Source organism: Gracilinanus agilis, chromosome 6 (genome assembly GCF_016433145.1).
Source record: "Gracilinanus agilis isolate LMUSP501 chromosome 6, AgileGrace, whole genome shotgun sequence".
NCBI classification, from domain to species: Eukaryota; Metazoa; Chordata; class Mammalia; order Didelphimorphia; family Didelphidae; genus Gracilinanus; species Gracilinanus agilis.
The window spans coordinates 28,161,139-28,184,878 of record NC_058135.1 but is presented as its reverse complement, the minus strand read 5'-3'; the positions used below and the strand labels follow the sequence as shown (position 1 = coordinate 28,184,878).

General features: G+C 37.9%; 1 protein-coding gene across 1 annotated transcript in view; it reads left to right on the top strand.

The window, feature by feature from the left end:
- The window catches only part of FAM13A (family with sequence similarity 13 member A), a 104,312-nt gene that overhangs the window by 4,054 nt on the left and 76,518 nt on the right, over positions 1-23,740 (top strand). Inside the window, exons 2-5 of the mRNA XM_044681590.1 lie at positions 6,500-6,693; positions 14,773-15,064; positions 17,871-17,976; positions 18,544-18,723. Of these exons, the coding sequence (XP_044537525.1) occupies positions 6,500-6,693; positions 14,773-15,064; positions 17,871-17,976; positions 18,544-18,723 (772 nt within the window). The remainder of the gene's footprint in view (positions 1-6,499; positions 6,694-14,772; positions 15,065-17,870; positions 17,977-18,543; positions 18,724-23,740) is intronic.

Genomic DNA, 23,740 nt, shown 5'->3' with positions numbered 1-23,740 from the left:
GAAGCCACTAGCAGTTAGAGAGAAAGGGTCAGAGAAGGTTTCATATAGAAGATGATACTTCAAATATGTCTTTAAGGAAGAAAAGAACTCTATTGGAGGTGAGGAGGGAGGCATAGAGAGTGTGAGAAACAAGAGAGAAGACCAGTTGGCTAGAGTGTAGGAGGATGGAAAGATGCGTTGGGGCTAGATGGTGTAGGACATGAAGAACTAAGAAGAGGGACATATTTTTTATACAAAGCAAGGCTTCCATAGGGAAGTCTCATGATCAGATTGCTGTTTATGGAAAATTACTTTTGTAGAAGTGTGAAATATAGACCGGAGTGATGAGAGAATTGAGGCACAGAGCAGTGTGTTCTGGCCATTCAGAGAAGGTGTGAGGTTTGGCTATGAGCTGACTATTTACTTTAGTCACAGATGTTCATGGACACTTTACCTGCTGAGAGCCATATATTTTACCCATGTAGGAATAGCCACATTGGAGCATAGGAGCTTTGGAAGTGATGGAGAAGAACCCGTCATCAACCTTCCTCTGACACAGTTACCACCCTCAGCTCTCAGCACCTCCCGCCTGGTCTCCTGCCATAACTCTCTCTCCACTCCAATCCATTCTTTATTGAGCCACCAAAGTGATTTTCCTTAAGCATGGATCTGGCTGTATTACGCCCCCTACTCAATAAACTCCAGGAGCTCCCTCTTAATTCCAGGTTCCAATACACATTCTTTTACTTGCTGTTCAAAGCTCTTTATAATCTAGCCCTTGCCAATCTTTCCAGGCTTACAACCTTGGTTCTCCTCTTCAGTCTAGTGACCCTGCCTTCCTGGCTGTTCCATAAATCAAATATTCCATTTTTGTCTTTCACTGGCTACCTTCTTATGCCAGGAATATTCTCACTTCTTGTTCACCTCCTGGCTTCCTTGGCTTCCTTTAAAGTCTTGACTAGAATTCTACCTTCTACAGCAAAGGTGTTAAACTCTCAGCCTGCTGCCAGAAAGATTAAAACAGAATTAGGAAATGTTGAATGAAATAAAAATACAACATAAGTAATGTTAATTTGAGGTTTTCTAAGTCAATATGTGGCCCTCAGAAAGCTATTTCTACTTGAGTTTGACACCACCCTTCTAAAGAAAGCCTTTCTCAAAGCCACTTAGTTCTAGTGACTTCTCTGTTAATTTATTTCTTTATTTCCTATTGATCTTGTTTATAGCTTATTTGTACATATTTATCTTCTGGTTGTCTCTCTCAATAGATTGCAAGATCCTTGAGAGCAGGGATGCCCTTTCTGTCTCTTTTTATATTCCCAATACTTAGCATTGTGCCTGGCACATATACAGAGGGCACTTAATAAATGCATATTGACTATCAAACATTATTATAAATGTATTCAGCATCTTATCTCTTTAACTGTGAAAGGCTTAAATAACTGTGATGCTCTTTAAATCCCAGCACTTAGTGCAGAGGAATGGGACCTTCCCAAAGTCAAACAGACATTAAATAGCAGAGCCAGGCCCCCCCACTCCAGACCTGGTGCTCTGTCCATGACACCAAGCTGTTCAGAGATGGGTTTCATAGAGGACCTCTTGTGTGAGGGCTTCTTGAGCCCTTTTCCAGGTTGCTCATCTATCTTTGATATCTACCCATCTGTCATGGCTCCAAGAAGCTGTCACAGGCAGAGTGGCTACACCCTAAGAAAATCATCTTGGGAGATGGTCTAAAGCAGGTTGAGAGTAGCCAACTGGCCTAAAACTCATTGTTAAGTTAGGAAGTCTTCCTGGGCATGCAGCCTGTGCTGGCAGTTTGGAATTCAGTTGAGAAATGACAATATTCTTCCACTGGACTCAAATAGTTTGTGTATATTTTATCCGAGATCCAGGATATGTCAGTAGAGAAAATGGCTTTATGTGAAGTACTCCTAGCATAAGGGAAAATCTGTGTGTGTGCTTGTATATGTGAGTGTTATCTATGATCTGGGAAGGATCTGTGGAGCTCCTCTTTGCAACAACTCATTTTTATGTATTTTTTTTTCCTGGCCAGGTTTTAGAGACAGAAAGCTTAAACTTTTGCTACTTCCTAAAAGAATAGACATAGTAACCATTTTTTACTCCCTCAATCTTGGTCCTGTCCCTACTTCCACCTTCCCCCAAGATGTGAAAGGAACATTGGAGAGATAAATCCCCAGTTGGCCGGATCCACACCAAGACCCATAGGCACATATGCCACATGAGGACACATCTGACATGCAAAGGCTAAAACTAAATATTCATGCTGCATGCAAAAGCAGATAAACCAAGAGTCTCAAGTGAAATTAGAAATATAAACCATGAAAAATAACTTCTCTATTATTACCACAATGTATGAATTTGCCAGATACTCCAGATGAGAATGAAAGATTAATAAAATGAGCTTACATTAAATTTTTGATCACATTAAATTGAAAAGGTTTTGTGCAGATAAAATCAATATACCAAAATTAGAAGGAAAGCAATAAACTAGAGGGGGTGAAAATTATTGATGGTTTCTTGGATAAAGGCCCCATACCTCAAATTTATTGAGAATTTTGTTAAATTTATAAGAATATGAGCCATTCCCCAATGGATATGATAGGAATAAGCAGTTTTAGGAGGAAGAAGTCAAAATTATATAGTCATATGAAAATGCTCATTATTGATTAGAGAAATGCAAGTTAAAACAACTTTGAGATACCATCCTATACCTGTCAAATTAGCTAAAGTGATTGAAGGGGAAATGACAAATATTAGAGGATATATGGGGAAAATGGTAAAATAATGCATTATTGGTGGAACTGTGAGTTGATCCAAACATTTTGGAGAGCAATCTGCAATTAGACCCATTGAGTTATTAAACTGTGTATATTCTTTGACCCAGCAATACTGATAGTAGGTGTGTTTCCCAAAGTGATCAGGGGAAAAGGAAAAGAATCTATATGTTCTAAAATATAACAACTCTCTTTGTGGTGGCAAAGACTGGAAATTAAGGGGATGTTCATCAATTAGGGAATGCCTGAATAAGTTGTGGTATGTTTGTGATGGATTACTACTGTGCTGTAAGAAGTGATGAAAAGGTTGATTTTAGAAAAACATGGAAAGACATGCATAAAATAATGAAGAGTGAACCAAGCAGAACCAAGAGAATGTTATATTGTTTGAAGAGTGAATGTGAAGGACTAAGCTATTCTGAGTTATACAGGTATTCAGGTCATCTACAAAGGACCTATAAAGGAAGATGTCATCCATTTCCAGAGAAAGAACTGATAACTATATAGTGTAGAGTTTCATGTGTGTGTGTGTGTGTGTGTGTGTGTGCGTAGGTGTGAAATTTAGCTTTCTCTACTGTGGGGTTGGAAGGTGTAACGATTAAAAATGATAAAGGCTGATATGAGGAAAACTAATATTTTATTTAGGCCCATGTTGATAGAATAAAATCAGACCACGTGCCTGGCTAAGATCTATTCAAACTGCCTGCCAATCCATACCTTCTATTTCCTTTGGCTGCTTCATAGGAAAGAGAGAGAGCCCAAGCTCCACACCTAATTTAAGTTACACTCTACGTTGGTTCCCATTGTTTGACGTCATCACGTCAGAAACCGGAAACCCATTGGATCACGGAAAATGTAGTCTCAAAGTCCACAGGAAGTTTGTCATATATCTACATATCTTAAGGCTCAAATGAGCCCCAATACCTCTAAATGGAGCCCCAGAATTTCTAAATAACACAAAGGGAGAGAAATAACTTGGAACTCAAATGTAACAATTATATATATATGTATGTATATAGAAATAGAAATATATACACACATGCACCCACACACATATATATGCATATATATATACTTAAAATAAACTTAAAACTCACATGGCAGAATGAAGTTAAAATTGTAATGGGTCATAAACATTGTTTCCTATATATGTTACAGAATTTTCTTTCTAGGCTACATGAATTATATCACTTATTTGGAAGTATTATTTTGACCCTATGATTGTGCTGCCAAGTAACTGCTAAGTAAGTTCCATTAGAATAGTACTGGCATTTCCTACTGGAATAGTAAGTAGCTCATATTGGAGTTTACTTGATGACTTGTCTACATATTGTGGCTATTGTAAGAATATAAAATTCAGGTTTTTATGCCAATATGAAAGTTCTAAAATAATATTGTGGTAACAGATTTAAAAAATTAACTCTTAAGTCACGAGTCTGTTAGCCACTCTTAACAATTTAGTTTAATAGAGATATAGTAAAAGAGAGAAATTTAGGAAGGAAATAGAAAGTATTGCCTAGCTAGATACCCTATAATTTCTGTCCAGCTCACCACCCGGCAAGGGCTCTCAAGTCCCAATCTCCATGTGGAATTGTGGGAGTCTCTTAAGCCAGTAGTATTGGTGGTATCTTCAACAAGGGTTCCACCAATGCAGCCTCCTCCAGGAAAGGAAGGCCTCTCTGGAACCATTCTCTCCAAAAGCCAGGAAAGGAAGGCCAGCTACTCACCCAGCAAACTGATGCAGGATCCAGGGAAAGAGTCTCCTCCTTCAGTTCAGCTCATCAATGCAGAGTTTCCAAAGAAGGAGAAGGCCAAAGAAGTACTCCAAAGAAGCAGTCCAAAGGAGAAGCTTCCCAGACAGGAAGTTCAGGACTTTTTATAGTCCTTTTTCCATGTCACTCCCTGTCCCTTCCTCCACTTTATGGGAACCAATTGCAGACTTTCAGTTCCTAGCACTGCCCAAGGGGGATGGTAGTAGCCTTTGGACATGTGAGCTTACTCTAGTAAGTGACTCATGAATTCTCTTGCTTAGTATTAAGTAGGGGTGCTTAAGTTTTTGATTGATTAATTTAAAAGTTACTAATTGATAGACAAAGAAAATACCATTTTAGCCAAAAAGGAAAATGAATAAGTCTCATAAATTTAAGTTACTTTTCTACCATTGAAATTAAAAATCAGATTTAAATTTTTTTCTTTTAAAATATATTTGTGGGGGTAGCTGAGTGGTTCAGTGGATTGAGAGTCAGGCCCAGAGACAGCAGGTCCTGGGTTCAAATATGGCCTCAGACACTTCCTAGCTGTGACCTTGGGCAAGTCACTTAACCCCCATTGTCTAGCCCTTAATGCTCTTCTGCTTTGGAACCAATATACAATATTGATTCCAAGACAGAAAGCAAGGGTTAAAATAAATAAAATAAAATGTATTTGCACCTGGAATTTAGGCATATCAGGCCTAAGAAGAAATTGTTTATGTATATGATAATTGAACCAGAAATTTTTTTTATCTATTTTACATGCACATCAATCAACCCAGTTCTCTTTTATTTTATTTAATAAGAAATGTACAAAATCCTGGTAGCCATTAGTGTCAATTAGAACAGTAGATGTTCTCAAATTATCATAAAAGCTCTCTATTGTTACACTTTAAAATCTAATTTTCTAAGGTAAATAAATTTTAATAATATTAGTACTAAATAAAAGATAAAGGACAGATTTTTACTTTGAAAACTAAAGCATAAATTTATAAAAATTTTATAAAGAAAAGCTTATAAAGAGAGTCTCTGTGAGTACATGAGGAACTTATAAGTACAATATATTTTGATTACTAAAGAGAAGAAAAAATGAAAACGACTAATCTTGAGAAGTATTAAGCTTTTGGGATTTTCTTGGCAAAGATACTGGAGTGCCTTCTCCAGATCATTTTTTGTAAATGAGGAAACTACAACCAAGAGTTAAGTGACTGGCCCAGTGTCCCACAGCTGGATTTGAACTCATGTTTTCCTAACTCTAGGGCTGGCACTCTTATCTATTGTACCACCTAGCTGCCCCAAGCAATCATATCTGTAGCAAACTGAATGGAATAAGACTGAGTTTCCAGATAAGGCAAGTCAATAAATAAATTCACTATGTGCCAAGCAATGTGCTAAAGATTGCAGATAAAAAATAAAGTCTTAACTCTCAAGCAGCTCAGTCTAATGGGAAAAATAGCATGCCAACAATGGTGGGTAAAAATAGATACATACAGTATAAACTGGAGACAATTTTAAGGGGGAAACACTAGCATTAAGAGGAATAGGAAACTCTAACAGGACTTTCCCTGAGACTTGAAGTGAGCCAGAGGAACCCAGCAGGCAAAAAAGAGGAGAGAATTCCAAGCATCTGGTAAAGCAAGTGAAAATGATCCCTCAGGACAGCATGTCACCCACCTCCTAGGAGCAGAGATAAGATAAACCTGAAGTTTTTGTATCTCCCAGTGGGAGTTCCCCTGTCTCTGCCCCAAACTTGTTTTCTCTCTCAGGACAACTATTTGAGCAGAACCTGAACTTCTGAGCAAAGAGAAGATACTTAACTGGGACTCCTCAGCCCCCTCCACCATCTTACTCAGCCACCAGCTCAGTTTTCTGCCTCCCTCACTTTCATTGCAAGGATCCTGAAAGCCCAAAGCTCTGTCTCCAGCTCTAAATGCCCTGACCCCTTGTTGGCTCTCAGTCTTCTTATACGGACAGTCCACCTTCTGCAGCATAATCCACAACATCCAGGGAATGGTGGATGCTTCTTCCCTCTGAAGCAGCCTCCTTCAGCAACTGCTGATCATGGAGTGTGTTCCCTGTCCCCCAAGAAATACAGGATCAAGAAGGTTCTGGTGCCAAGGAGCCGTGCAGTGTCCTGCCATCGCATCACCCCACTCTTGTCTGGATTTGTAGGGTTCTTCCCCCAATTTAGCCATGAAGCCATTTCATCTCATCCCATCCAACGACTATGCCAAATATCAGAGATGTAATCTTAACACTAGCATCCTCTTAGGTCAGATTTGGTTTTGAGAAGGAATGAGGCAATCATAGATTATTGTACCATTAATAAAAAGAGATTTCTTTTCCCGAACACAGCAGGAGTATATTGATACTTATCTTCTCTAACTTCTCTTTCACCTATATCTGGAAACCCATCTGGTCGGTTTGGTCACCAAGATATGGCAGCTTGCATAGTCTGAAGCATTCCAAGTCTGAGAGGGACAGGCTCCGTGTAGCTGGGACTTTTTATGCCTCTGGGTGACCAGAAAGCTTCACGAAGGAAGCTCAGGCCAAGAGGATTGCAGGGATAGCTTTGTCCTATCCCATAAATGAAATATATCTTTTTTAAAGTTGGAAGGGAAGGGGTTTAGCACTACTGGATCTCAAATAACATTATAAAGGAATACTTATCAAAATTTTGGTATTTTTTTTTAAATAGAAACTCAATCTTGTGACAAAAATATATTAGCAGAGATGCCAAAAAAGTAAAACACAGTCTCCGAGCCAAAAAGAAATAGGTTTATTGAGGGAGGGATCCAATCTCCTAATAAGGCTGGACTCTGGTCAAGACCAGCAGACCTTGAGCCTCGGGAGGGGACCTCTTCTAAGGCCAGTTGTACAGAGGTGATGCCAGTAAGAAAGCGCTATCCAACTCAAGTAAATTGCCCAGTGTCTTAGCTTTGGTCCCTCCAATGGCCTTGACCATTGCCAGTCATGCCACTGATGTAACCTCCACCCGAAGCATGGAAGCACTGCATGTTGTGATGATTCAGCAGAGGCCAACTTGAAAATAGGCTGTTGTGAGCAGCTATGAGGCAGAAACCCCGCAGAGCAGATGAGGACGCACAGCTTAGTTGGCCAGAATGGGGTGGGGGTAGGGGGCAATATCAGCACAAAACAGCTATAGAGTGTTACAGAACTATGAAAAATATTCTCGAAATATATATATGAGATTCACAATCTGTAGAAGAGATTATATACAGGCTATCTAGGAAGAAATGAACATAGCAGCATAATGTTTGATAAAACCAAAGACTTCAACTTCTACTCAGGGAAGGACTATTTATGAGACAACAGCTTCTAGGAAACTGGAAAGCGGTCTGATAGAAATTAGGTTTAGGCTATCATCTCACACCACATACTACACTAAGTGCCAATATGTGACTCATATGTCTAAATGTCTCAAATACATTTCAAATTCAACATGACTAAAATTGACCTTATCATTTCCCCCCAAACTCTCCCCTCTTCTGTGGAAGGCATCACCAATCTTCTTCATAATTATAACTAGCATTGATAGGATGCAAAATGCTTTACATTTGTTATCTCACTTATTTCCTATAACCATCCTGGGACTGAAATCCTATTATTGCCCCCATTTTACAAATGGAAAAAACAAGGCTGAGAGATGGGGAATGATTTATCCAGGGTCACACAGCCAATAAGTATATTGAGGTAAGATTCAAAATCAGGTTTTCCTAATTTTAATTCCAGGGTTTAATGAAATACACACGTCAGAGAAGAGGATAATTACAAAACATAAAACCATTTTTAAAATGATCTACAACATTCTGAAACATAATGCTGAAGAGAATAATGAATGGGAAGTTAATTTGGGGAAACTTTTTGGAAGAAGTGACTGACTCTTAAAAGTCTATGGAAGGGTAGCTCAGTGGATTGAGAGTCAGGCCTAGAGACAGGAGGTCCTAGGTTCAAATCCGACCTCAGACACTTCCCAGCTGTGTGACCCTGGGCAAGTCACTTGACCCCCATTGCCTACCCTTACCACTCTCCCACCTATAAGTCAATACACAGAAGTTAAGGGTTTAAAAAAAAAAAAAAGTCTATGGAAGCGGGCAGCTGGATGGCTCAGTGGATTGAGAGCCAGGCCCAAAGATAGGAGGTTCTGGGTTCAAAAATGGCCTCAGACACTTCCCAGCTGTGTGACCCTGGGTAAGTCACTTAACCCCCATTGCCCAGCTGCTCTTCTGCCTTAGAACCAATATCCAGTATTGATTCTGAGATGGAAGGTAAGGATTTTTTTTTTTAATGTCTATGGAAGAAAATGTTCATGGTCTTTATCAGGTAATCAGTTGAACTCCAAGGAAAAACAATTACCATATTCATCTATTTTAGTCAAACAAGCTAATTGCATTCTTCTAATTAGGTGAGATTTGATTACTAGCCTTTAATGACTTTTATAAATGTTAGTATTTTATGTTTGTGTAACTAACATAAGTCATAAATTTATTAAAACTTCTCTGTGGAAACACTTATGATCTAATTAAAAGCCAGCTTCAAAACTAACATTTAATATTTGGAACTAAAATATAAGTAGTTAGCTTTAACTGTGTCAAACTGTTCAAACAGAACCAGTAGAGAAGTTGTAGGGTAACCACCCTTTATTAGTTCTGCAATAATGTACGATTATCTCATTCTTTTCTCAAACCAAATCTAGCCTAAGAGGACGCTAGTATTAAGACCACATCTCTGATATTTGGCATAGTTGTTGGGTGGGATGAAATGAAATGGCTTCATGATTGAATTGGGGGAAGAACCCTACAAATCCAGACAAGAATGGGCTGATGGGATGGCAGGACACTGCATGGCTCCTTGTCACCAGAACCTTCTTGATCCTATTTGGAGAGTCCTTTCTGGGGGACAGGGAACACACGCCATGATCAGCAGTTGCTGAAGGAGGCTGCTTGAGAGGGAAGAAGAACATTCCCTGGATGTTGTGAGAGCCAACAAAGGGTCTGGGCATTTGGAGCTGGAGACAGAGCTCTGGCCTTTCAGAGCCCTTGTAAGAAGAGAGAAATCAAAGGAAACAAGGATAACATTTTCATTTATAAAATAGAATATCCAATTATTCACAGCATATTTTGTTCACAGTACAATGCCATAGGGGTAGCTGGGTGGCACGATGATTAAAGCACCAAGCCTGGAGTTGGGAGGACCTGAGGTGAATTCAGGGTCTAGCTGTGTGACCCTGGGCAAGTCACTTAACATTTGCCTAGCCCTTACCACTTTTCTGCCTTAGAGTTATGCGAAGACAGAAAGTAAGAGGTTGTTGTTTTTTTTTTAATGAGGCAATTCTGCAATGATTTTGAATACATTAATTTTTTGTACAAACAAAATCAGTAGTGAAATTAGCTAAAATTAGAAGAGAAAGTTAACGGAGGAACCCTTGCAGCAAATCTTTGTTAAAGGTTTCATTTTCAAGTCTGTAAGGACCTGATTCAAATTTATAATATTAAGAGCCATTCTCCAACTGAAAAATGATCAAAGGATATGGTCAGGTAGTTTTTGGAGCAAGAAATCTAAGCCCTATTTTTAAAATGCTACAAGTCACTAATGATTTAAGTAGCTAGGTAGTAGAGTGAATAGATTACTGGATCTAGATTTAGGAAGATCCAAGTGCAGCCTAATGCCTACTTACTAGCTGTGTGATTTGAGGGAGGTCTCTTAGCCTCTGTTTGCCTAAATTTTCTCAGGTACTAATTTTCTCAGGTACTAATAATAGTACCTACCCTCCATGTTTATCATGAGAATAAAATAAAAAATAATATTTGTAAAAATAAAAAGCATTTGGCACAGTGCCTGGCACATAGTAGATGCTTTATAAATGCTGGCTGCTATTATTATTGTTATTAATTAGAGAAATGCAAACTAAACCTACAATAGGTTCTGTCTCACACTCATCACACTGGCAAAGTTGACCCCCGCAAAAAAGAAAATGATAAAAATTCTGGGGACATTATTACACTATTAGTGAAGCTATAAATTGGTCTAACCATTCTGGAAAATAATTTTGAACTGTGCAGATAGTTGATAAACTATACATATCCTCTGACCCAGCAGGAGTACCACTAGTTCTATACCCAAAAACAATCAATGAAAGAAGAAAAGGACTAAAAAAATAAAAAATCATATATATTACATATACACATATAGAGATTTCCAGTTATCAAGAGTAGTTAAATTATGATATAGGAATGCAATGGAATATTATTTTGCCATAAGAAATTACCAAAGGGATAGTTTCATAGAAATCTGGGAAGAATTGTGTGAACTGATGCCTAGTGAAGTGAGTAGAATCAGCAAGAAAAATTTATAGTATAACATCAACATTGTACAAAATGAAAATTTTTTAATTTTTTAAAAGAAAAAATACGATAATTTGAAAATCTTCTGATTGTAATGATTAATCATCATGTCAGAGGTCTGATGATTTTGCATGCTACCTTTTCAGACAGACAGATGATTAACTAATATATGAATGAGAAACATACCTTTGGATATGGTCAACATGTGAATTTGTTTTACTTCACTATGTTTATTTGTTAAGGGCTTTTTTTTCCCAAGAGGAGAGGTAGAAGTAAGAAAACAATCCTTAATAATGGGGGGAAATGTTTTTTTAAAAACTTAACAGAGGAGTCTATTTTATCCTAAATGCAAATAGGGAACTAGCCACTGGAGTTAACTGAGTAGGAAAATTAAATGATCAGATTTATGTTAAAGGAAAATAATTTTGGACACAATGGACTAGGGCTGTAAGAGGCTGAATGCAAGGAAACTAATTAGGAGTCTGTAGATTTGAGGACTTGAACTAAGACTGTAGTTATGCAAGTAGAGAGAAGGGGAGAGATGTGAAGGCATAAATAGCTGGGTGGCTCAGTGGATTGAGATCCAGGCCTAGAAATGAGAAGTTCTGGGACGTTAGACACTTCCTAGCTGTGTGACCCTGGACAAGTCACTTAACTGCCATTGCTAGTCCTACCCTTCTGCCTTGGAAATAATACATAGATTTGAAGACTGATAAGTCTAAAAATATATACATATATATATATATATATATATCATCTAATTGGAAATGGAGTACAAGGAGGAATGAGGAGTCAGCCAAAGTTATAAATGTGAGAGGATAGTTGTGCCTTTGACAGAAATGGGGAATTCTGAAAGAGAACTGGGTTTGGGTTTAAAATAAAGGAGATAATTGAATTAGCAATCTCCAGGACATCCAATTTGAAATTTTCAGTTGGTGATGTGGGAGAAACTTGGGCCAAATGAAACCAAAATTTCTATTTGTGATCCATTTTCTAAGAGATGATAGTTAAATCCACAGGAGCAGGTTACTGAGAATATTGAAGAAGAGTGAGTAGGCTTAGTCCTTAGGAAATCCCAACTAGGTTGAGGTGTCACATGTGGGAAAGAAAAGAGATAGAATAAGAGAAGTTCCATAGAGATGAGGAGGATCGGGAAAGAACAGCGTCCCAAAAACCCAGAGAAGAGAGCTTATCCGGGAAGAAAGGGGGATCAGGGGTGTGAAAGGAAGGAGAGAGATCAACGAATGAATAGGAGGGCTGAGAACAGGAGACCGCAGAGGTAACTGACCACAAAATTCCAACAAGGCTCTCCACTTCTGGCATTGGCAAGGAAGAGGAGCGCCATTTTGTTGGAGACTGGGGGACATGAGAGAGTAGGGGGAGAAAGAGTCAGGAGATTTTTGAGAGGAATAGAAAGGGAGAAGAGGACGTTCACATGAAAACTACATTAGCAGTCTTAGTAAGATAAGAGCCCCGGCCCTCAATTTAGGGGAATGAGGTTGAAGAGGAAGGTGTAGGAAGGACCATAAGGTTTGGAGTAGCTTCTCTGGGGAAGGAGATAAGGAATTAATTAGGGAGACATAAAAGGACTGCCTTGTTTCAGCAGGGGTCCATCGAAGCTGGAAAACTTGAATTTGTGGTGTATCCAGTTAGCAGGATTTTGAAACTTTCTTCAACTACATTCAAGTAGCCCATGAGTGGGGGGAAGAGCAGAATGAGAACAATCCATGCTAGGTTTTCAAGTATTCAAAGAGTTCTTCTGTGGGAAAGGGAAGAGATTCATTCTTTCCAATGACAAAAAGGCCAAGGAACAAGAGGTAGAAGTTGTAGAGTCAGCTATCTATTAGAACTTTCCAAAAAGTGGAATAGGTTGACTTCAGAGGTAGTGAGTTTCCCCCCACCAGAGGACATAGAATCACAGATTTAGAGAAGGAGGGAGGTTAGAGTCTATCTAGTCTAATTCCTTCATTTTACAGTTGAGGAAACAGAGGTTAGGTGACTTTCCAACGTCACACAAATAGTCTCAGAGGCAAAATTTATCGACTTACTAGATTCTTACTAGAATCCTTGACTGTTCAGCCATGGGCTCAGGAGTAGGCTGAATGATGATCTACAGCAAATGATATAAAGGAGATTCTTGGTGAAGTACAGGACTTGGACTCAGTGGTCTCTAAGATCCCTTTTAATTCTAAGATTCTGTGGTTCTCTTTCTTTTTAGAAATCTAGTCTGACCCTGTATTTTCCTTAGCAAAGGAAACTGAAGAACAGAGTTCAAATGTATTGCCTCTCTAAGCTAATTAACAATGCTATGGCATTATACCACTTTTAATGGCTGTACAAGACTTCTGTACTTGATCCCATCCTCACATGCCCATCAGATGTTTCCTGTCAACAATTTCTGAAAGACTTATGACAAAGAATGGTATCCGTCTCCAGAGGAAAATCTGTTGGAGTCAGAATACAGATGAAAGCATACTATTTTTCAGTTGTTTATTTGGGTTTAGGTTTGGGGGTTTTGGTTTTGTAAGATTATTCACTTACAAAAATGAACAATGTGGAAATTTGTTTTGTTTGATAATACGTATATAACCCAGATCAAATTGCCTGCCAGCACCGGGAAGGGGAAGGGAAGAGAGGGAGGGGGAGATAAGTTCAACCCTCTAACTTAAGAAAACTTGAATGGAAATTTGTATTACATGTAATTGGTAAAATAAATAATTATTTTTTAAAAAAAGAGGAAAAAATGTTTCCTGTCCCTTGTGATGACTATGTGATGAGAACAACAATCTTCCTGACTGTGGCCTTTCATTACCCAGAATTTGGAGGGAGTTGCACACGGTCGATTTTTTTTATACTGTTAAGGACAGAGTCAGCATAAGGACCAGATGTGTGGGGAAAGAGGAACTTGAACTGCTAAAATGCTACTCTAAACAACTTAAGGATTGAAGCAAACGTCGGTCCATAAAAATTCCTGAAAAGGATATTGGACAAGGAGGATAACTATAAACCTTAAGTTTTAATAGTTTCCCTTCAAGTAGTTGGTCAGTTGTTGTCATTCAGTCATTCAGTCATGGCTGACTCTTTCTGAAACCCATGTTCATTGCTTCCAGGACACTATTATCCATCCCGTATGCTTGCCATCCCCTTTTCTTTTTGCCTTAGCTCTTTCCCAACATCAGAGTCTTTTCCTTTCTTTCATAATTTTCTTGATTTTCTTGCATTGCTCTTACTTTTTTCTAATTTTTCCTCATTTTTTTCCCTTCAAACTCGTTTTCCATCTTAGAATCAGTACTGGGTAAGGGCTAGGCAACAAAGGTTAAGTGACTTGCCCAGGGTCACACAGCAAGGAAGTGTCTGAGGCTAGCTTTAAACCCAGGACCTCCTGTCTTTAGACCTGACTTTCCATCCACTGAGCTACCTAACCACCCCCCTCATTTAGTTTTAGTCTTTTTAAAGTTCTTTTCTACATCCTTTTTGGACTTGTGACCTTTTGGGACATTTTTCTTTGATGTTTTAGAAGCTGGTGTTTTAACTTCACTCTCTTTTGAATTTGAACTCTGGTCTTCTCTGTCCTCATAGTTGTGATCTATGGTTGGGTTCTTTCTCTTTTGCTTACTTATTTAAAGAAATTGAGAGGCCAATAGGCTTGCTTTCTAGCTTTATCCAGAGTTGGGTTCTGTTCCTAAGGAAGGGGGATGCTGTCTCGGATTTCAGGATTTTTGTGCTGTTCTGTCCTGAGCCCCACTTGCATCTTCCCGTTTCAATGAGCCCTCACGGTCAGGTGTGCTCCTTGCCCCGCCTGGCTCATACTGCAGTCCCCTGCCAGGGTCCTAGCAATGCTGCCCCTGCAAACAGATTCTTTTGTTCCCTTTCAATTCCCAGGTGGCTACCTCTCTGCCCTGGAAACTCTGCTCTCCTGGCAGTGACCACAGCCTTCTGCCCTCAGCAGCCTCACTTACCTGGTGCTCGAGCGCCTTGGCCTCCTCTCCCAAAGCCATAGCCCAGGGCCAAGAGGTTCCTGGTGAGCATGCCTGCAAAGTCCGCCTGGGTGCACTGAGCCTGCCTCCCACACAGCTGCACTCAGAGCTTGGTGCTCCTTGGTTCCAGTGCTGTCTGCCCCTGGAATGTGTAAATTCCCTCCTAAAGTGCTTGCTTGCTGTGCGGCGATTCCTTGGTATTTGCTCCTATCTGATGAGACACCCCCCACCCCAGGGGTCCCAGGGCCCGAGTTGGAGGCTCAGAGACCTTCCTTCCAAGATATCCTACTCTTTATTTCTGCCATTTTAAAATTGACTCTGAGGCATTCTTTTTAATTATTTGTGGGGGACTTTGGAGAGTGAGATCATCTCACACCCTCTTCTCCCCATCTTCCCACAATCATCTTCCACGGAATCCTGTCTTCTCATTCTGTGGCCAAAGTATTTAAGCTCCAGATTCAGTATTTGACCTTCCAGGGAAAAGTCTGAATTGATTTCTTGAAGTATTAACTGATTTGATCTCCTTGCTGTCCGAGAGCCTCTCAAAAGTCTTAGCCACCATAGTCCGAATGCCATGCATCGCCCCTGGAAAAACCATAACTTGGGCGCCATGGACCTTTGTTTGGCAAGGTGATGTCCCCCCCTGCTTTCTAGTCTGCTGTCCTGGATTTGCCATGGCTTTCCTTCCAAGGAGCAAGTAAATGTCTTTTAATTTCATGACTGCAGATACCATCTCTAGTGAATTTTGAGTTAAAGAGACGAGGAAAAAGACTCAGGTGGGCATTCAGAGGGCAAAAAAGAAATAAAATGCCTGGGATCAAAGAAGGAAATATTAGAGAAAGAACCCTGTTTTGTCATATCTTGAAGATTTCAAAAAACAAACTTCTTGGTATTTCACCTCTTAAAATATAATAAACACTTAAATCTTGGCTCAGACTAAAACCACATGAATGTGAAACAAAAAAGAATGGTAAACAAATGAACGCTTTACAGAGGTGTCAGATTAGGAAACTATAACCTCACCAGGGCAGAACCAGATTAAAATGCAGTTGGGAAATACTTAAAAATAAATAAAATATAATGCAATATAGATCATATTTATTTGTGGATTTTAAAGTCAATATGGCCCCAGGGATCCTTTTCCATTTGAATTTGACACCACTGCTTTAAAATAATGTAAATACTGGATACATTGCACTGATAAAAGTAAAACATCTAATGGATAAAAATCTGTAGATACAATTTCATCATCCAGATTTGGGATTTGATGCATTTCTTGGATTATTCAAGCGCTTAGATGTAGAAGCTAGAAAAATTTCAGAAAGGAATAGCAATAAGATGAAAAGGATGGAAAATAGACCTTATGAAGAAATATAAGGAATCTGGCATGATTAAGCCCATAGAAGAAATTCAGGGAGGACTGTATTCAAGACAGAATCATTTTGAAAAGAATACTATTCTCCTCCTGGGGACCTTAACAAGATGAGAAGCTTGCAGTTCTTAAAAAGAAAAAATTTTTATTAGAATAAAGACTTTATAGATTATGAAGGGTGATTAAACATAAGCATCCTCTTCATCTTCACTAAGGACTAAGTTTAAAACACAGTTGTTTTAATAGAGTCAAAGGATTTATGCTATGAATAATATATATAATTCTATATATATTATATATAATAAGTATGCCAGGTACTTGCTATAGTTTTTTGTTTTTGTTTCACAGTTTTTTGTGTTTTTTTTTTTAGTTTAATTAATTGAATGATGTTCTTTCCCTCCCCTCCTCCCACCCCCAAGGAGCAGTTCCACTGGGTTTTACATGTGTCTTTTTTTTTTTTTTTTAAACCCTTACCTTCCGTCTTGAAGTCAATATTATGTATTGGCTCCAAGGCAGAAGAGTGGTAAGGGTAGGCAATGGGGGTCAAGTGACTTGCCCAGGGCCACACAGCTGGAAAGTGTCTGAGGTCAGACTTGAACCCAGGACCTCCTGTCTCTAGGCCTGGCTCTTAATCCACTGAGCTACCCAGCTGCCCCCTTACATGTGTCTTTGATCAAGACTTATTTCCATATTATTAATATCTGCTGTAGGGTGATCATTTAGAGTCTGCATTCTGTAAAGGTTAAATTTAATGGTTGGACTTAAATTATATGAAAGAATTTGGTCGCCAAAATTATTATAACTCAAGTCAGAAATTTATTTACCAAAATAGAGGGGAAATAATAAAGTAGAGAAATGTGAAAGAGGTTAGAGAAAATACCTGTACTAGTCCTCAGCCAGGAGGGGGGAAGAAGGAGGGAGGGAAAGAATATGAATCATGTAACCATGGAAAAATATCCTAAACTAATTAATTAAGTAAATAGATTTAAAGAAAAAATAAAATAATTTAAAAAGAAATATCTTTTTTAATTATTTTATTTTTTCTTTTAAAAAAATGTCTTTAAAAAAGAAATATTGGGGGGCAGCTGGGTAGCTCAGTGGAGTGAGAGCCAGGCCTAGAGACAGGAGGTCCTAGGTTAAATATGGCCTCAGACACGTCCCAGCTGTGTGACCCTGGGCAAGTCACTCTACCCCCCATTGCCTACCCTTACCACTCTTTCACCTATAAGTTAATATGCAGAAGTTAAGGGTTTAAAATAATAAAAAAAAAAAAAAGGAAAAAAAAGAAATATCTCTTTGGTTCCTTATAAAATCCTGGGAGGTAGATACAATTATTATCCCTATTTTACATTTGAAACAGAGGCATTTGAAGGTTAAGTGATTTACCCAGGGTAGCATTCTGACTCCAGGCTCAATGTCCCATCCACTGTGATATCATTTGCTACCTCTTAGAAAAAAGCGTCCTGCCAATGAAGGATGTTACTGACAGTATATAGAGATCTTTAAAAGTCAGGAGATGTCATCCATCATTCCTGGATGAAACTGCCAGGGAATCAATAGTCTTTAATATAAAAAGTAAACTATAATAATCTATCTGAGAATAATTTGAATGGAGATGACCTCCTCATGACTCTCTGATTCATACTCTGATGTTTCTTTGCTAATCTTTGCTTTTATTATTATTTTTTTATGCAGTGCTCCGGTGTCCCAAGTCAGTAATGTTCCAACAACTGGAGAGTAAGTCATTTAGATCCATTCATTCTATCACTGTGAAAAGCAAGCAAGAAAAATAGCTTCATTTGTATTTATTTGTTTGTTAGTTAGTTTATTTATTTAAGGTCCTTACCCTTTTTTAAGACCCTTACACAGTCAATACTGCATTTTGGCTCCAAGGCAGAAGAGTGGTAAGGGCTGGGCAATGTGACTTGCCCAGAGTCACACAGCTGAACTGTCTGAGGCCAGATTTCAGAAAAATAGCTTTATTGAAAGACAAAAGATATTTAATTCATGGAGAGAACCTGGAGCCATAATGTCATAGCTTTAGTGAAGCTAAATGTCATGTTAGGAAACTTTCTCTCCCACTGCGTCAGTCCCTTTTCTGCTTTGGTCTTTCAGTGGTTTCCCCAGGGCACTGAATTAATGACTTGTCTAGGGTCAAATTTGGCCAGTGGCAGGTACGGGAATCATTACAAGTTCATTATTATACATAGAAAAATAATTGGGAATATGGAGAAATGTTTTAATGCCAATCATTTCGTAGAAACTAAAACTTGTCATTGACAAAGTATGTTTGTGACAAACTAGGCTCTTAGAAAGAACAATTCGGTCCACAGTGGAGCAGCATCTTTTCGATGTTCAGACCTCGGGGAGTCAGAGTTCAGAAGAGTCAGAATGTGGAGGGTCACCAGCTTCTTCCACAGGGGCTGCCAGGCAGAAACGGTGGCAGAAGAAAAATCAGAATGAAATCAGACAGGCCAGAGAAAGGTAAGATGGGAAATTGCCCTTTGAGGCTTATGCATATGTAATTATGGAAATTACACATATAAATCTAATTTCTATGAATTCCTAATAGACCACTCAGCTGCAGCTGTGCTTATAGATTTATAGCCAAAATGCCCCAACACATTATATATATATGTATATATATATATTTAACCATATTTTGATTGACAGAACTTCTCTCTCTCTCTGTCTCTCTCTCTGTCTCTCTCTCTCTCTCCCTCCCCTCCCTTGTCTTGAGTCTATGAGTCACAAGTCAATACTATGTATTGATTTCAAGGCAGAAGATTGGTAAGGCCTAGGCAATGATGGTTAGATGAATTTCCCAGGGTCACACAGGTAGGAAATGCCTTGCGGTCAAATTTGAACCCAGGACCACCCCATCTCCAGGCCTGACTCTCAATCCATGGAGCCCCTCAATTTTTCACTTTTCTTTTTCCCCCCTTTTTTTCCTTTTATTTTATCTTTTAATGCAGTTTTTAAAATTTTATTTTTTCTGGGTTATATATGTATTATTACATAAAACATTTTTGCATTATTCATCTAAATTTTTTACTTTTCACATAGATTTTTGTGTAGACTTTATGTCTTTCTCCATTAACATTCTCTATTCATGTTTTCTACATTAACAACTTATTTTTGATTTAATAATAATAATAATTAACCTCTTGGAAGGGAAGTAGGTCTGAGATATAGTATTTATAAAATATTTAGAAACAATGTTTTGGGTTGTGAAACCTGATCCCTTTGATTCTTAGACCTGTTAATCTAATGGATAGATTCCTCTAAAACATTAGCCAGAAGAAATGTAGTAAAGTGGTGTAGTAAAAAGATTACTGACTTTGGAGACAGGAGATCTGGGTTCAAATCCTGATGCTGGCTCCTACTAACCGTGTATGATTTAGTCACTTAATTTTTCTGAGCCTGTTCTGAGATCAGATGAGATATGTATTTGAAGAACTTTGCACACTTTATAGCCCTATGCAAATATTTTTACTATTATTATTAAATATCACGATAATATTATGACAGTGCAAAAGAATTTGTCATAGAAAAATCCAATAGAGATTCCATCAAAGGAGGAAATACTCAAGAAATCTCATTCTTATTAAGGTCTCAGCCAAAGGGCATTCACTGATGTATATACAAACTAAAGATGAGTGTTAGTGGGCGAGACATCTACATTGTAGGTGCTATGTTGTATTTATACTCCAGATTAATATTATCTCTCAGAGGTATGAAGAATATGTAGAGAAAAGGATGTTTTACTATGAAAAAGAATAGGAGCAGCTGGGTTAACCCCAATTGTCTAGTTCTTGCTGTTCTTTTATCTTAGAATGGACACTAAGGGTTAAGAAAAAGAATATATTAAAATATCTTGGTTATTTTACTATAAGTTTTATGAGAAAAAATTTTAATCGCTTGTGTATATTATTTGTCTTGGAATTGACATTAAGGGTTAAAAATTTATAGGAATAAAAAATGAGTATCTTAGTTATTTTACTATAAGTATTATGAGAAAAAAATTTAATCCCTTGTGTATATTAATTTTCTTGGAATTGATATTAAGGGTTAAAAAATTTATAAGAATAAAAGAAAAGAGTATCTCAGTTACTATAAGTTTTGTGAGAAAACATATTAATCACGTGTATATTATATGTCTTGGAATTGATATTAAAGGTTAAAAAAGAATTTATAGGAATAAAAAGAATATCTGTTATTTTACTATAAGTTTTATGAGAAAAAAAATTTGTTAATCACTTGTGTATATGAGTAGTCTTCCTATGTCTTTTTTTCTGTTACCTCTAAACCTTACGAGGTGGTTAGGGACAGTAATGAGTTTTTGAAAAGCATTGGCCATGCTCTCCCTGCTCACCCCAGTCCCATAGAATCCCGGCTTCCTTCAGAGCGCAGCTCTAACGCAGCCTTTTCTAGGAAGCCTTTCCTGATGTCTCAACAGCTACTGCTACTGCCCAGAATTCCTTTGAATTAATTTTGCATATCCTAATTGTTCTTTTTGTCTCCCCCAAAAGAATGTTATCCTTCTTTCCCTGGGTCAGTGCACAACTAAATAAAACATTGATTGATTGAATAAAGTTTATATTAAATATTTAGATTAAGATGGAACCATTTACTACTATCTTTGTAGGCTACACAATGAAAATAGTTAAAACTGATAGTAAAGAGGTAGAGAAAGTTCTGCTACAGCTGACTGAAAAACTGGTATTTCCAATCAAGAGACTTTTGAGGTTGGCAAGTCAGAGGTTAGACACTCAACCACGAGGAGGCAATTTGTGGAGGCAAAAAAGTGACCTCAGTTATTTCTTTTTACTCAAACCCTTATTTTTGGTTCCAAGGCAGAAGAGCGATAAGGGTTGGCAGTGGGGGGTTCAGTGACTTGTCCAGGGTCACCCAGCTAGAAAGTGTCCAAGGCCACATTTGAACCCAGGACCTCCCGTTTCTAGGACTGGTGCTCTATCCACTGAGCCATCTTCCTGGGTCCCATATCACAGAATTTTAGACAAGACTTCATACAAACACTCCATTTGTGTATGCACCAAAGGCATCGTGACTGAGAAGCATTACTTACACTAGCCATTTCTCCCTAAGAAATAGATTTTCTTTGTGGAAAAACAAATTCTTGCTTGGGCTCAGCATAACAGTGACCTTTCAGCTTGTTTATTTTAATAGGTTTTATGCTGTTGGAATTCTTTTTGGACTTTAAAAATTATAAAGTGATTTCCAACCTTTGTGACCCTCTAGTCTGAGCTTCCTCATTTGTAAGGAGATTCAACTAGAATCTAAAAACTATCTGGTCCCTTCCAGTGGCTCAGTGGTCCGAAGGCATAAGTGGTTTTCAAAAGTAGAACTGTAAACTACCAGCAAATGTGGAAAAATGAAAACAACCCTAAGGTTGTTCTTCAGACCCAAAAGACTGAAAAAGTTGACGAGGCAACGCTGGAGGTTATGGAGGAATGGAATTGTAGCTAACATTTGTATAACTGTGAGAATTTATTTTTTCATATACTGTATTAATTCCTACATATTAGGGACAATTACTGTGTATTCCTCTGTAGGATCTGGGTCAGAGATTCTATCCAGTTGGCTGCTTCTGGCTTTTTGGGGGGCTTGGGAATCCCAAGGACTATCTTCCTTTTTTTTTTTTTAACAAAACTTGGTTAATAAAGGGTAGAAAGGTTCTTTTCCTACTTAAATGACCTGCCCATACCTGGGGATGGGGAGGGATGGAGAGCTTAATGGACCACCTCTCAATTAGTAACCACTAATTAAAGATGTCTTGGGATAGCCAAGGGAGGAGCTGAATAATGAGTTCCTAAAAAATCTATTTATTAGGCTGCCTGACCCAGGTGGTCAGGAGAGAGCGATGGGGACCTATATCACTTTGTCTTTATAATGCTGGCCTAACCAGTAAACCCGATAGAATCAATAAATCTATATTCTTACCCAAAAATCAATCTCTTGAGATCATTTTAATTGTAATTGTAAATAAATTATGATTAATTGTAATTGTATTTGCCACATTTACTATGTGGGCAGACTTTGTGCTAAGCACTTTACAAGTATTATCTCATTTGATCTTTCTTACAATCCCAGGAGGTGGATGCTGTTATTTTCCCTCTTTTACAGATGAGGAAACAGAAACAAAAAGTAGTTAATAAGACTCTTGTCCAGGATCACCCAGCTGGAAAGTATCTGAATCCAAATTTGAACTCAGGTCTTCTTGACTCCAAATTTGACACTCTTTCCATGAACCACTTAGATTTCCGTGCCATAAAGCATACTTTTGGTGGAATAATAAAATGGTTCAACTATTTTGGAAAATAATTTGAACTAATGGTGAGAAAAATCACCAGGTATCTTTTGACCCAGAGATGCCAAAAAAAAAAAAAAGGAAATAAAATGAGTGCTCATTAATGGGGCAATGAATAAACAAATTTTGGTACATGGATATAATGAAATATTATTGTGACATAAGAAGTGAAAAATAGGAGAAGACTTGTATGAACTAATGCAGAATAAAGTGAAAACAGTATATACACCATCACCATAGTCACTATATTCTGAGTTTCTTTATCTTTTAAACGAAAAACAAAACTATCCAAATTCTAAAGTTTTGTGAGGAAAGCACTATACAGTTGCATCATTGTTATAGGAATGTGGTTCATAAGTATCATTTTTGCTAGTCTCCTTCCCCTCCTCTTCCTCCTCCTCTTGTTCCTTTTAGCTCTTCTGCTGCTGCTTCTACTAATATGCACAGGAGCTTTGATTGCTGGCCACATTTTGCTCCTTCTGAGGCAGCTTGGTGCCTCCTGTTCCTGTGGGCTCGATATTTTATTTGGTGACAGCAGGGCCACCCACTGAACTTTTTTTTAGTCTACTCCAGCTCAGGACCCTTGAACTTGTGATCTACCAGACTCAGTTTTCCAGGGAGCAGGAATTATAGACAATTATACTTCATCCAAGACACCTTGTTACTTTCTACTCTGGTAGGGAATGTCATTTTCCTTTCCTCCTACCTATGGAAAGAGACTTGCTAAATAAATGAGTAGTTTAAGTAAAATTTCATAAGAATCTATTTAAGCTACTTAAAGAGATCTTTTTTCAAGAAATCTAGAAGTTTTATTTACTTGTAATACCTTTGGCAATTACAGAGTTCTTATGTATTCATAAAATTAGTTTATAATATTCTTTTATAAAACTAGTTCCTTAATAAAAGAAATCAAACTACATTTAAATTTTTTGACTTTTACCTAATTGAAACTTCACCCTTTGATTAACTTACTTTAAGATTTTCTTTTGTTTAATGCATTAGTCTAATTTTTTGTGTAATAACATTTTAACATACATTTTTGAAAATTTGAATTCTTTCCTTCCCTCTCTCTCTCCCTCCTCCCAGAGATGATAAGCAATTTGATGTGGGTTACATATATATATATATATATATATACCATCTGATGCAAATGAGAAGTTTTAGAAATGC